General features: G+C 44.5%; 1 protein-coding gene across 1 annotated transcript in view; it reads left to right on the top strand.

The window, feature by feature from the left end:
- TMEM132C (transmembrane protein 132C) overlaps window positions 1-15,706 on the top strand; it is a 450,381-nt gene that overhangs the window by 278,501 nt on the left and 156,174 nt on the right. The window contains exon 3 of the mRNA XM_052654878.1: window positions 3,453-3,599. Within this exon, the coding sequence (XP_052510838.1) occupies window positions 3,453-3,599 (147 nt within the window). The remainder of the gene's footprint in view (window positions 1-3,452; window positions 3,600-15,706) is intronic.

Genomic DNA, 15,706 nt, shown 5'->3' with positions numbered 1-15,706 from the left:
CAATCATATTTTATCTAGATTAATAATTTGTGTTTAAAATATTATAAGTACGTGTACTAATCACAGTAAAACCAAGTATTAAATAATGATGACTCTTCTGCATAATAATGATGTAGTCCCAGAATTGAAAACTAATTTGGTTTTATTATTTCTTCATTTTCTGTTTATTATTTTTCTTCATTTTCTTCATAGTCCCCAACTCTTTGCTGATTATCTAAGTCTCCATTCAAATATTTTCACATCAACTTTATCAGGAAATTTGCAGTTTTCTGGAGACATCATAGACTGTTGTCCATGCTGGTGCTCAGTTATTATCCAGGACCTCTGTTCACCATGAACCCACTATGCATCTCTGTCATGTTTTTTTTTAATTTCACTTCCTGGGTCTCACAATTTCTTTCTATATTTACCCCCTTGTTTGATGGAGCACATCCTCAAGTCGTTTTCTGAGCAAGGGTGTAGGAAGTCAATTTTTGGAGAACTTGCATATCTGGAAACATTTTCTTCATCAGTAGCTGGATATCAAATGGTAGGTTGGAAATCATTTCCCCTTTGATTTTTGAAGATTTAAAAAGTTGTTCTTTCTCTAGTTATGGCAAGTAGGGGGCTACTCATTGTGGTGGCTTCCCTGTTGCCGAGACATGTTCTAGGAAGGACGGGCTTCAGTAGTTACGGCTCACAGGCTTAGTTGATCCGCAGCGTGTGGGTTCTTCCCAGACCAGGGATCGAAGCCATATCCCCTGCATTGGCAGGTGGATTCTTAACCACTGGGCCACCAGGGAAGTCCTGAAGGTATTTTTGATCACCTTGTAGTTCCCAGAGTGACTGTGGTGAATCTTGTATCCATTCTGATCCCTGATCCTTTCTCGGTCTGGAGGACTACAGAATTCACCTATCTGTATGCAGTGTCCTGAGCTGTATCAGTCCTCTGTCTTGGGTTCATCACCCAGTGAGGCCTTCCAATTTGGACGCTTCTATCCTTTCATTTGGGTAAATTTCTTTAAATTACTACATTGGTGATTCCTGCTCTCCCTTTTGTGTGTTTTTATATTGTTCAGATGTTGAACCTCAAAGTAATTCTCTTCCATTTCTTTTTTTTTTTCTACTTCCTAAAACATATGTCTTCTACACTATCCATCAACCATTCCACTGACTTTCCATTTCTGTGTGTGTTAGTCGCTCAGTCATGTTCGACTCTGTGCAGCCTCACAGACTGTGTAGCCCACCAGGCCCCTCTGCCCATGGGATTCTCCAGGCAAGAATATTGGAGTAGGTTGCCATTTCCTTCTCCAATTCTGCCACTGTATTTTTTAATTTCCAAGGGCTCCTTTCTTTCCCCTTTTGCGTTTACTAGATAGCAGTCTGTTTTTGTTTCATGACTGCAGTATCTTCTCTGATGGCTCTGTGAATGTGAACGACTGTGTATTTTATTAATTTTGGTCTTTCCTGCATAAGCTATATTTTCTACAGATTTCTTTTGCTTTTTTTTTTTACTTTGTTCCCTGTGTCATGTATAAACTTTTCTCAGAGTCCTAAGCTTCTTGATTCTTGTTTGCTCGTGTAAAGAAAAAATGAGAGCCTAAAAGTCCATTAGAGGCTCTGAGTCCATGAGTGGGACTTGCTGACTACAAGCTTTGCTGAAAGGCAACCTGGCTGGCTGGCTGGAGAGGCTGCAGAACCAGTACCTGATGATCTAGAATATGGTATTTTTCCTAGAGGGGGAAGGTCCAGCTCTGGGGACAGAGTCCCAGGAATCTCCGTGTTCAGTGTGCGTTGTGTCACATGACTCCACACATGCTTTGGGGCATGGTAACCCGAGTCTCGGGTCTTTGTGGTCCCTCAGGCCTGATGGGAAGTCTGGCAATCACCCCGAGACAGAAGGGCATTTGTATCTGGCTGCTTCATAAACATACTTTTAGCTAATCCTCCATATTAGCCCTCATAGACTCCCACTTTTAGTGGTCCCACTGAGACAGGGAGATTTCATGGTCTAAACTCTATCGGTTCTTAGCTACTCTTGCCAACAGCTCACAACTTAGTTTGGAAGTTCAACTGACAGTTTCACCCCTTTGGACATCAGCGTTCAGGTCTCCAGGTCGTTTACGTTTGCTGCGTCTCTCCTCCTCATCTTCGTGGGCCTTTAAAAATAGTCCCCTCATACTTCCCTGGTGGTCCAGTGGGTAAGAATCTGCCTGCCAATGCAGGGGACATGAGTTCGATCCTTGGTCTGGAAAGATCACACAGGCCATGGGGCAGTCGAGCCTGTGTGCCAACTACTGAAACTCACATGTCCTGGAGCCCATGCTCCACAACAAGAGAAGCCACTGCAATGAGTAGCCCCCACACAACTAGAGAGTAGCCCCCTCACTGCAACCAGAGAAAGCCCGCATGCAGCAATGAGGACTCAGTGCCACCAAAAATAAACAAGATAAAATAAAATTAATTACAATAAAAATAGTCCCCTCAACTTCCCTTTAAATGGAATTTGTGAAGAAAGGAGAAGTTGGTATTTCTGTTGAATCTGCTACTTTTCTCACCGGTTTATTGATGGGAAGACTGAGGTTCAGAAAGGCTAAGAGATGTGGCCAAAACAACAATTCTAAGAGAAGCACTTTGCCTTTTTAAAAAGTCCATGGATAGTGTATTCAGCTGAGCCTATTTCCAGAGGAGACCTGGCAGGTCATGTGAAGCAGGTCGGGGGCCTCCCTGGAGTGATACAACAATAACGTTTATTCAGTGCTTGTCGTATACCCGGCACTGTTCTGATTTCTTTATATGTGTTATTAATAATACATTTCATCATCGCAACAGCTTTATAGCATAGGTTACTGTTAACATATCCATTTACAGAGGAAGGAAGTAAGACAAAAGAGTTTATTGTTTACCCAAAGCCACACTGGACAAAGTGGAGAAAGCAGCGTGTACACCTCCACCAGGGTTTCTGAACTTGGGCACGTTGGGCACTTGGAACTTGTTAACTCATGTTGGGGGACACTGTTCTGTGCCTTGGGAGACTCTTTTAGCTGCTCCCTAGATGCCAGCCCTACCCCCATAGTTGAGACAGCCAAAAATGGCTCCAGACATCAGCACGTGGTCCCTGCAGGACACAGCCGACCCTGATTGAGAATGGCTAGCCTGTGCAGACGTGCTTTTCTCCTGACCCCTTGGCTGTGCTACTCCTTGGTTTGGGGGTCTGTTGAGGGGCCCTCTTCCTTCATCAGATCTGAACAGCAAATTCCACGATTCCTGGGTCTGTGGGTAGATCCCCTCCCACTCCAATCACCAATCCTCATCCTACCCCTCTGGGGCCCCTTGTCTGTCTGTGCCACTGGATATGAAAAAAAGAAGAAAAATGAAAAGGCAGGGCACTCAGCTGAGCGGAGCATGAGCGCATTTGGAAAGGCCGAGTCATTGATCTCTCGATTCTCTCTCTCTTGCCTTCATCCCCGCAGAGCCAAGGTGAAGAAGGGGGTGAACATCCTGAGCACGCGGACCAGTGAGCCTCGGCAGTGGGACGTCAAGCAGGAGATGGGGAACGGAGGCAAACACGCCACCACCGCCGTGGTGTGCCAGCGACTGGCACCAGGCATGCGCAACAGGTAAGTGGGAGGGGCTCCCTCTCGACTGGCGACCCAGGCTTCCAAGACCCGGTCTCCGCCTAAGAGCCGGGCCTTAGACTCAAGTTAACCACTGCTTAGCAGAGCTGTCACACCTTGGTTTGGCGATCTGGAGACACTTAACATCACCAGCAGGACCTTTTGGCATCTCCAGTAGGAAGGGCAGGGCCCTGATTCCCAGGGTCTCTCCTTTTCGGGTTTTGAAACAGAGATTTGTTTGCAAGGTCTAGTCTGCTTTGCAGGCTTATTCATTCTCCTCATCTACACTCATGTCCTGGAGGCTGTGTCATCTCTGGTTGCCCTTGCTTATCAGAGGCTGCTTTCTTTACAATGGTTCGCCCTTTGTGCAAAGGGTGTGGTTCTGTGATTTATACTAAGAAATACATATTTGGTCTTCATGTCTGTTCCTGGCACAGAGCTCTGAAAACCCTTGGACTTTACCAGGATGAGAGCATCAAGGTGTGTCTTGTTTGTGTCAATAAGGTGACTTTTGGAAAGCCTCCTAGTGCACCTTAAGATGCAAACTGGTTGCCAGGGGAACCAAGGCTGTGATTAGAAGGCTGGAGTATTCAGTCCCACCTCCTGGCCTCCTGATTGGAAAGGGGAACTGAAGACTGAGTTCAGTAACCAGTGGCCAATATGAGTTAATCAATGGTGCTCATGGAATGAAGCCTCTTTAAAAACAAAAAGACTGAGTTTGGAGAGCTTCCGGGGCAGTGATTAGGTGGAGACTTAGGGACAGTAGCGCCTGGAGAGAGCCTGGAAACTTGCCCCTTTCCCCATACCTCACCCTGTGCGTGTCTTTCATCTGGCTATTTATGAGTTATAGCCTTTCATAATAACCAGTATTTTAGTAAGTGAAGTGTTTCTCTGAGTTCTGTGAGCCACTCTAGCTATTTAATGGAACCCAAGGAGGGGGTCATGGGATCCTTTGATCTAAAATCGATCGGTCAGAAGCATAGGTGACAAGTTGAGCTTGCAGTTGGCATCTGAAGGTGGGGGTGGTCTCATGGAACTGAGCCCTCAACCTTTGGGATCAGACACTATCTGTTGGTAGAGAGTGTCAGAATTGAGTTGAATTGTAGGACAGCCAGCTGGTCAGAGAATTGCGTAGTGGTGGTGGGAAAAAAGACACGCAGCAGAACTGGTGTCAGGATCATAAAGGATTAGGCTTAGTCTTCAGTGAGGAGGAATATAAAGATGAAAGGTGACTCTCGGTGGCAACAGTGCATAAAGGATGCTCTGTGAGCTTCTAGATAGACATCCTGGATTATTATTTAACATAATTGCTTTCTCTGTATAAAATCAACAATTACTCATCTGAGAGTATTTGTGAAAATAGTTAGACAAGAAAGAAACTAAAATTATATATCAGTATCTCTTCTACCTAGGGACTTCCCAGTTGGCGCTAATGGTGATGAACCGACCTGCTAATGCAGGAGGCGTAAGAGACGTGGGTTCGATCCCATGCCTTGATTGGGAAGATCCCCTGGAGGAGGCTTGGCAACCCACTTCAGTATTCTTACCTGGAATTCTCCTTCTACAGACAGAGGAGCCTGGCGGTCTACAGTCCATAGGGTCGTGTAGAGTCAGACACAACTGAAGTGACTTAATATGCACACACGCCTCCCTTCTACCTAAGGATAATCCACTGCTAATATGTTGGTTCATTTTCTTCCCACATTTTATACATAGATAACATTTGTGTATGATAGATATGTAGTAGATTTATTTTTTTAACAAATCTGGCATCATAGTATATATCCTGTTGCTTAATATCTTTAACATCTCATATATATGTATACACACACACACAGATTGTGTGTGCTCAATCACTCAGTAGTATCCAACTCTGCACCCCATGGACCGTAGCCTGCCTCTGTCCGTGGGATTCTCCAGGCAAAAATACTAGAGTGGGTTGCCATGCCCTTCTTCAGGGAATATTCCCGACCCAGAAATCAAACTTGCGTCTCTTGCATCTCCTGCATCAGCAGGTGAATTCTTTACCATCAGTGCCACCATGGCCAATATGTATGTATGTATATATAAATATAAAGTCGACTTGTCCATTTCTCTTTTGCTTAAGGTGGCTTCTTAGAATCAAGAAGTTTGATTGTTTTTTAGGGCTCTTGATACAGTCTGTCAGCATGTTTTCTTGACAGGATTAACTATATATATATTGCCCATGCCATGCAACATGTGGGATCTTTGTCCCCAACCAGGGATCGAACCCCTGCCCCTCTGCATTGGAAGACTAGAGTCTTAATCACTGGACCACCAGGGAAGTCCCTAAATTTCAGTTATATTGATAACATCTTCCTTTGACATTAATTATCTCCTCAAAAAACTTTTAGGATTCCATCACATAGATTTCAGAAAAGGCAATGGCACCCCACTCCAGTACTCTTGCCTGGAGAATCCCAGGGATGAGGGAGCCTGGTGGGCTGCCGTCTATGGGGTCACACAGAGTCAGACACGACCGAAGCGACTTGGCATGTATGCGTGCAAACTACCTTCTACAGGCAGGAGGCAACTTGTCCACTTTCGTTTTGTTTAAGGTGGCTCCTTAGGCTCAAAAAGTTTGATCATTTTTTAGTGATGCAGTCTGTCAACATCTTTTCTTGAAGGGATTAGCACTATAGGAAGAAATATCCAGTTCCATTATTGGACATATTTTCTTCAGTGAATACTTCAAGGCTGCCAAGAAAAACTCTGCAAATGCTCCACTTCATTGAGAAACACCCAGTTCTTTTACCTGTAAAACCTCTTCCTCCATCCTGCCTTCAGTGTGCAGCCAGAAGACACATCTGGTGTCCTGAACAGCTTACTAGATCAAACACCAGCCTTCACCACCACGCTCCCAAGAAAGATTCTTAGTGCATCTGGGGGTGAGGGTCGGGTGTCCAAATGTCTCAACTTGTGAAAACATGGCCAGAAGGAGATGTATGCATGGGTCCCTTGCTCTAAGCAGGAGATCAGAAATTGAATTAAATCTCCTGAATCAAATGCACATAAAATCTAATTAACCCCACAAGATTAGTGTTGATTATGCAGATTAAAGGGAATGTGTTCATTAACAGGCAGTGGATTTATGTGTGTAAATAGCTCTCTTTAAAAAAAATTTTATTTTCATTTATTTATTTATTTATGGCTGTGCTGGGTCTTCTTTGCTGCACTCAGGCTTTCTTTAGTTGCAGCAAGTGGAGGCTACTCTCTAGTTGCAGTGTCCAGGCTTCTCATTGCGGTGGCTTCTCTTGTTGCGGAGGACAAAGCGCTAGAGCACAGGCTCGTTAGTTGTGGCACACAGGCTTAGCTGTCCTGCAGCATGTGGAATCTTTCCAGACCAGGGATTAAACCCATGGCCCTTGCATTGGCAGGAGGAATCTTTACCACTTTGCCACCTGGGAAACTGTGAGGATATCTCACTAAGCTATAATCACAGTGTTGGTCAGGCTTGGCTGGTCTCATCTGAAAGCTCAAGAATCCACTCCCTAGTTCATGTGGCTGTTGGCACGATTCAGGTTCAGGGATTGCTGGACAGAGGACATCAGTGTCTTGTTCCTTACTGGTCATCCCTCTCCGTCATGGAATGATGCAGGGAGAAAGAAAATGCCAGCAAATCGAAGTCATAGTATTTTATAACCTAATCCTGCAAGTGACATATTGGTTGCGTCTTATTTCATTAGTGATCCGGGCTCCACTCAAGGGGAGATAATGACCGAGGGGAGGGTGGATGAGTACCAGGAGATGGGGATGACTAGGAGTCATTTCACACTGCCTGTCTCACCTCAAATATTCTGCAAATTGGAGAGGACTTGTCTGTGAACTCTCCCAGGGCAGAAGGAAATAATTGAATATGCAGAGATAAAGCATGATGGCATTCCAGGCACAGGAGGAAGATGGCAAATGTTTAGACGTGTGAGGATGAGTGATGGTCCTGGGCTGGAAGTAACACCATAAGGAGTTTCCAGGGATTAGTCTGGAAAGGTAAGCTTGGCCCTCTCATGGCAGGATGTGAATTACAGACCCATGGTTTAACCTCTCATTTTCTCAGTAGTTTATCTCCTACCCTAATCTTCCAATTGATTTACTCTTTCAATTCGACTTAAGCTAGTTGATTAAAAGGGAAATTTTATGGTTCTACCTGTATTAGTGAGAGTTCTTAAATGCTCCTAAAGTGATGATCCTGACTTATTTCAGCAGAAGAGGGATTTATTCAAAGGATATCGCAGGGAAGGCTGTAGAATCAGCTTAGAAAATGGTCAACACCAGCGGAATCTTAGCAATAGCCAAAAACTTGGCCCAAATCGTACTTTATCATGTACCACTTAGACCACTACGCAAGAGTTTTCTCTTTTATAGTATTTATTTTCACTTATTTATTCATTTTGCTGTGCCGGGTCTTAGTTGTGGCACACAGGATCTTTAATTGCAGCATGCAGGATCTAGTTCCCTTACCAGGGATTGAACCCAGGCCCACTGCATTGGAAGCTTGGAGTCTTAACCACTGAACCACCAGGTAAGTCCCAGGAGTTTTCTTTAAATCGTCTATTTATTGCTCTGGTTTTTAAAAGTTTCTCTTTATTCTTAGTAATAATGACCTTGAAATTGTATACTTAAGTTTCTAATATGCATTACAATAAGTACAAAACTATAAGAATTGTTTAAAGTCATTTCCTTGGTGATTAGAACAGGGGCATAATTTATGCATATTCTTATCATAATAGGAAATTTGGCCAATGAGTCACCCAATGTGGTGGTCACTGCCCTGTTCAGGTTCCTCTTGAAACCTTTAGCCTCTCTGCACCTATGTGACTGTATTAGTCAGCTAGAGTTGCTGTAACAAACTGGGTATTACAGCACAAACTGTTAAACCACAAACTGGGTGGCTTATTCAGCACACATTCATCCTTTCACCATTCTAGAGACCAAAAGTCCAAGATCAAGGTGCTGTTAATGTTGGTTTCTGGCAAGCCCTCTCTTCCTGACCTTCTTGCCTTGTCCTTACATGGTCTTTCCACTGCGTGTCCATCTGGAAAGAGAGAGAGCTCAGATGTCGCTTTCTCTTCTTGTTGGGACACTAGTCTGGTCAGATTGGGACCCCATCCTTATAACTCCATGTAGCCTTAATTATATGTATCTTTCAAGGTTTGTTAAACAAGGAGCTGATATAGTTCAGATTTCCCAATATCATTTGATACCGTGTAAGTTCTACATCTAAAGAGTGTCCAGAATTTTTCCCCTCTGCCTCGTTTTCTTTGTGGCAAAATATACATAACATAAAATTTGCTGCTTTAACCATTTTAAGAGTAGATTTCTGTGACATTAAGTGCATCACATCGTTGTGCAATTGTTACCACTGTCCAGCTCTAGAACTTTTCCATTTTTCCAAACTGAAACTCTGTGACCATTAAACAATCATTCCCCACTGCCTCTTCCCCCCAACCGTGGCAACCCTTGTTCTACTTTGACTCTCTGAATTTGACTATTCTAGATGCTTCATATAGGTGGAATCACATAATATTTGTCCTTGTGTGCTGGGTTATTTCATTTAGCATAATCTCTTTAAGGTTCATCCATATTACAGCAGGGGTCAAATTATCTTCCTTTTTAAGGCTGAATACTATTCCATTGTATGATGCTGCTGAATTGTTTCAGTCATGTCTGACTCCCATAGACGGCAGCCCACCAGGCTCCCCCGTCCCAGGGATCCTCCAGGCAAGAACACTGGAGTGGGTTGCCATTTCCTTCTCCAATGCATGCCAGTGAAAAGTGAAAGTGAAGTTGCTCAGTTGTGTCTGACTCCTAGCAACCCCGTGGACTGCAGCCCACCAGGCTCCTCTGTCCATGGGATTTTCCAGGCAAGAGTACTGGAGTGGGTGCCATTGCCTTCTCCACATTGTATGATATACGTGTATATATCGTTGATTCGCTTCATTTTACAGCAGAAGCTAACACAACATTGTAAAGCAACTCTGTGCATGCATGCTAAATTGCTTCAGCCGTGTCTGACTCTTTGTGACCCTATGGACAGTAGGCTGCCAGGCTCCTCTGTCCATGGAGCTCCCCAAGCAAGAATACTTCAGTGGGTTGCTGTGCCCTCCTCCGGGAGATCTTCCCAACCCAGGGATCGAACCCACAGCTCCTGTGGCTCCTGTGTTGTGGTGGACTCTTCACTGCTGAGCCACCAGGGATACCCAAAGCAACTATACCCGCCCCCCAAAAAACCACAAATTAATTACATTTTTAAAGCCCTGTCTCTAAATGCAGGTACATTGAAGTTCCCCTCTCCCTTACCAGTTTTTCCTGGAAAAACTTCCCTTCTCCATCACTTACAAGTGACTCCTCATCTTAGGGTTTGCTTCTAACAAACCCAACTTGTGATTCTCAGAAATGCAAAGACCCCTGCTGGGGTCTTCCTTCCCTGGGGAAACAACCTCTTCTATGTACAGTTGGGGAGAAGGCAATGGCAACCCACTCCAGTACTCTTGCCTGGAAAATCCCATGGACAGAGGAGCCTGGTGGGCTGCAGTCCCTGGGGTCGCTAAGAGTTGGGCACGACTGAGCGACTTCACTTTCACTTTTCACTGTCATGCATTGGAGAAGGAAATGGCAGCCCACTCCAGTGTTCTTGCCTGGAGAATCCCAGGGACGGTGGAGCCTGGTGGGTTGTGTCTCTGGGGTCGCACAGAGTCAGACACGACTAAAGCGACTTAGCAGCAGCATCAGCATGTACACTTGGGATGGAGAACTTGGTAGGAAGACCATCCATTAAAATAGCTGTTTCAATGGCGCTCTTTTCTCCTGAAGTCCAGCAGCTCTGAAGCATCCTGTTCGCTCTTGCCTGAAGCCATGTCCATAAGCCCTCAGATCCAGGACATTAGCTTGCACATGGTCCAAACACACACCTAACTGTGTTGAATTTTGTTTCCACTCCTCCGAGATCAATGTTGTAAGTCTGAGCATCTCCGCAATCACACAACATCAGCACGCAGCCTACTAGACTGTACTTCATCCATCGGGATTGTGAGGCCAATGGAGCAATTAACATCCTCTCTGAACCCCATAACTCTGAGTGAATCAACAAAGCCAATGCCTCTGCAGGCAAAGAGGATGGAAAGCATAGGGACCACATTTTGTGGTTCTCTTGAGTGTAAGTTTTATTGTTGCGGTTTTGTGGGTTTGGTTTTGTTTTGGGGGAGGGGTTGTTTCTCTTTGGGGGCCGGGCAGTGGCATGCAAGATCTTAGTTCCCTGTCCAGGGATTGAACCTGTGCCCCTGCAGTGGAAGTGTGGAGACTTAATCACTGAACATCCCTAAGGGGGCATTCCTTGAGAGGAATCTTCTACTTGCTCTTTTCTCTCCCTTCCACATTCTGAAGCTTTTCCAAACCTGGGGCTTGGGCTCATCTGAGCATCAGAGGATCAAGAATTTCATAAAGCCCGGGAAGTAAGTCCATCATGAAGGGAGGGCACAGTTGAGTCCAGGCTCCACAAGTTTGCACCTGTATCTAATCCATGCTTTTTCCCTAAGCTTCCTCTTAGCCTTACTCTCCCAAGTTCATTCCTTCAAGAGAAATGCCAAAGATTAGAGTTTTCTGTAAACTGTGGGCATTCTTTATCTAAATTTTACTTATTTAATTTTTTGAAGTATAGTTGATTTTTGTTTACAGCAAAGCAATGCACTTGTACATATATGCGTGTGTTTATATATATACATTCTTTCATGTTCTTTTCCATTATGGATTATCACAGTATATTGAATATAGTTCTCTGTGCTATATAGTAAGACCTTGTTGTTTACCCATACTCTATATCATAGTTTGCATCTGCTAAGCCCAGCCTCCCCGTCCTTCCCTCCTCTACACCCCCTCCCCCTCGGCAACCATCAGTCTGTTCTCTATGTCTGTGAATATGTTTCTGTTTCATAGATAAGTTCATTTCTGTCATATTTTAGAGCCCACATGTAAGTGATACCATATGTTATTTGTTTTTCTCTTCCTGACTTCCCTTAGTATAATCTCCAGTTGCATCCACATTGCTGCAAATACTGGAGTGGGTTGCCATTTCCTTCTCCAGGGGATCTTCCCAACCCAGGGATCGAACACCAGGTCTCCTGTATTTTAGGCAGATTCTTTACCATCTGAGACACCAGGGAAGCTCGCAAATGGCATTATTTCATTCTTTTTTATGGCCATGTAATATTCCACTGCGTGTATGGACCTCATCTTCTTTTCCATTCATCTATTGATGGATATTTAAATTGTTGCCATGTCTTGGCTATTGTAAATAATGCTGCCGTGAACGTAGGAGGGCATGTATCTTCTCAAGTTTTATCTGTCTGTATGCCCAGGAGTGGGGTTGCCAGATCGTTTGGTAATTCCATTTTTAGTGTTCTGAGAAACTTCCCTACAGTTTTCCACAGTGGCTGCAACAGTGTACGTTCTCACCAACACTGTACTAACCTTCCCTTTTCTCCACAACCTCTCTAGCATTTATTATTTGCAGATTTTTTGATGATGGCTATTCTGACTGTTGTGAGGTGATAGATACCTCACCATAGTTTTGATTTGCATTTCTCTGATCATTAGCCATATTGGGCATCCCTTCATGTGCCGGTTAATGGACATTCTTTTAAGTTAACTGGTAACTCTGTATTGGGGATCTTCTATTGCTCTGAGTGAGACTGACTCTCCCATGAGTGTCACTGAGTGCCACCTGAAAGACCCCCAGCCTGGCCACACACACCTGTGCTCTTATCTCCTGAACACCTGTATTTAAATGAGTTCACTTATGCATTTTAAAAGTTCCATATTAGTTTAAAAAAAATTATAATTCATTCAGGGGGAATATATCTCTCTGGGGAAGCAAACACATTATCTCAAAAATAGAAACTTAAATAACAGTAATATTCTGCATGTTTTGCAATGCTTGACAACATACAAAATATAATACTCTGTATTTCCTAGTTCCTGGCATTTTACAAAATGCTTTGTGTACGTTATTTCAGGAACTCTTTCCCATGGTTTCAGGAACTGAGATTCACGCCATTGGGCAGATAAAGAAAAGAAATGAAGACACTCAGAGGCAGAAAGCATCCACTTAGACATTTGTGCAAATGATTTTTTTTTAATGTTTTCTTCTAAAATAATCTTCCTGTCTATAAATACACAGGAGAATCTCATATTTATTGGGTGAATTAAAATTCAATATACAGGAACAAATATTATTGATGTCTATGTTCGTGTCCTCTGTCACTCAGTTGTGTCCAACTCTTTGTGACCCCACGGTCTGTAGTCCTCCAGGCTCCTCTTCCCATGGAATTTTCCAGGCCAGACTACTGGAGGGGCTTGCCATATCCTCCTCTAGGGGATTGGTGTCTAGCTGGCTGGTATTACCAACAGAAAGCTTGGCACTTGACCTTGGGGTTCAATTCATTTCAGTCACTCAGTCGTGTCTGACTCTTTGTGACCCCATGAATCACAGCACGCCAGGCCTCCCTGTCCATCACCAACTCCCGGAGTTCACTCAAACTCACGTCCATCGAGTCGGTGATGCCATCCAGCCATCTCATCCTCTGTCGTCCCCTTCTCCTCCTGCCCCCAATCCCTCCCAGCATCAGAGTCTTTTCCAGTGAGTCAACTCTTCACATGAGGTGGCCAAAGTATTGGAGTTTCAACTTCAGCATCAGTCCTTCCAACGAACACCCAAGACTCATCTTCTTTAGGATGGACTGGTTGGATCTCCTTGCAGTCCAAGGGACTCTCAAGAGTCTTCTCCAACACCACAGTTCAAAAGCATGAATTCTTTGGTGCTTAGCTTTCTTCACAGTCCAACTCTCACATCCATACATGACCACTGGAAAAACCATAGCCTGGACTAGACGGATCTTTGTTGGCAAAGTAATGTCTCTGCTTTTGAATATGCTGTCTAGGTTGGTCATAACTTTCCTTCCAAGGAGTAAGCGTCTTTTAATTTCATGGCTGCAATCACCATCTGCAGTGATTTTGGAGCCCCCAAAAATAAAGTCTGGCACTGTTTCCACTGTTTCCCCATCTATTTCCCATGAAGTGATGGGACTGGATGCCATGATCTTAGTTTTCTGAATGTTGAGCTTTAAGTCAGAGATTAGCAAATACCCAGGTGATATTAAAGATACACTAGTCCCAAATGGCGGAGAAGGCAGTGGCACCCCACTCCAGTACTCTTGCCTGGAAAATCCCATGGGTGGAGGAGCCTGATGGGCTGCAGTCCATGGGGTTGCTAAGAGTCGGACACGACTGAGTGACTTCACTTTCACTTTTCACTTTCATGCATTGGAAAAGGAAATGGCAACCCACTCCAGTGTTCTTGCTTGGAGAATCCCAGGGACGGGGGAGTCTGGTGGGCTTCCATCTATGGGGTCGCACAGAGTTGGATACGACTGAAGCGACTTAGCAGCAGCAGCAGTCCCAAATGGAGATGTTCTCTTTTTTTCCCTCCTTTATCTTTTATTTTCTTCAGTGCCCCTATGTCACGTATAATCAGAAACATGTATGAAAAGCACATTTTAGACCCATATTCCTGAGACTTCCCTTGTGTTCCAATGGTCAAGACTTTTCCCTCCAATACAGGGGGTGTGGGTTTTACCCCTGGTCATGAAACTAAGGTCTCTCATGGCCAAAAGACCAAAACATAAAACAGAAGCAATATTGTAACAAATTCAATAAAGACTTTAAAAACAGCCTACATCAAAAAAGTCTTTTTAAACAATTAAGAAAATAAACCCATATTCCACATCTTATGTAAATATCACCATAAATATAAATAGAAGTAGTCGCTTTAGTCACTCAGCCGTTGACTCTTTGCGACCCCATGGACTGTATGTAGCCGGCCAGGCTCCTCTTGTCTGTAGAATTCTCCAGGCTAGAGTACTGGAGTGGGTTGGCATTCTCTTCTCCAGGGGATCTTCCTAACCCAGGGATTGAACCCCAGTCTGTAGCATTGCTGGCAAATTCTTTATCGTCTGAGCCATCAGGGAAGCCCCATAAATATAAATACTTTTATACAGTTGCCATCAGTCTGTGACAGAGCCTCTTCCGTAACTTAACATTGCCAAAGCCCTTTGCCTGCCCCAAACTTAATTTGTTAATTATCTTCCTAACAACTTATTAAGCAGATGAACCTGAATTAATGTAGAGAGCCATATATTGTAAGGCTTCTTGGTGGTCTGTTCCTACCTTTTTCATATAAATAAGTCAGTGGTGTACATTTCCATGACTATATAGTACCTTCCCATCCCTGTCTTCCTAGGAGACTGCAAGGGGTCTGGAGATGCTGCAGGTGATACGTGCAAACCTAGGTTACAGATGTGGGTGATCAGCTGCCAGCTGAAAGGTTGCCCACATGGCAGACCTCAAGCAGAGGTGCCCACACAGGAGCTGGACCATGTAACCAGGGGCTGCGGACGTGAGGGAGCCAGACAGGGAGCCTTGGTGGGGAGAGGTAGGAAGGGGGCAGGCAGGACCATTTAACCAGGGGCTGCAGACGTGAGGGAGCCAGACAGGGAGCCTTGGTGGGGAGAGGTAGGAAGGGGGCAGGCAGGACCACATCCACTGAGGGGGGTGCTGGAACCTTCCCGGGCGAGAACACAGGCCCAGAGCTGCCTGACCTCTGGATTTTCTAGAAGAGCTGAAAACCCACACCGTCCTAGAAAATCTCTTGATTTTTAAAAGTTCGGAATTTTTAAATCATTGTGCAGATCAAACAAAAGGAATATTGTTCAGGAAAATAGTCCATCAGGGAGTGAATTGTGCAAAAGCGGCCAGTTTGAGCCCGTGGTACATTACGCTTTGGGTAAAATCATGCCTGTTTTCTTTAGGGGGTTAATTGCTTGTGTCTTTCAGGCATCAAATCGACAGCAAAATAGCCCACCTGGGCGTGGATGGTGTGTCTCTTTAGGAGGGACTTATAAGTGAGGCCAGGCCTTTCGAAGACTCAGCTCACCTTCATTGTATACCACATACAGGAGCTCTTCTAAACAGATCAAGTGGCATGACACCCCTTTGGTTCTAACACCTGTTATAAACTCAGCTCCATCCTCCTGTACCTT

The sequence above is a fragment of the Budorcas taxicolor genome, chromosome 17, assembly GCF_023091745.1.
Source record: "Budorcas taxicolor isolate Tak-1 chromosome 17, Takin1.1, whole genome shotgun sequence".
Classification (NCBI taxonomy): domain Eukaryota; kingdom Metazoa; phylum Chordata; class Mammalia; order Artiodactyla; family Bovidae; genus Budorcas; species Budorcas taxicolor.
Note: the sequence above shows the minus strand (reverse complement) of the source record. Positions and strands in the feature narration are given on the sequence as shown.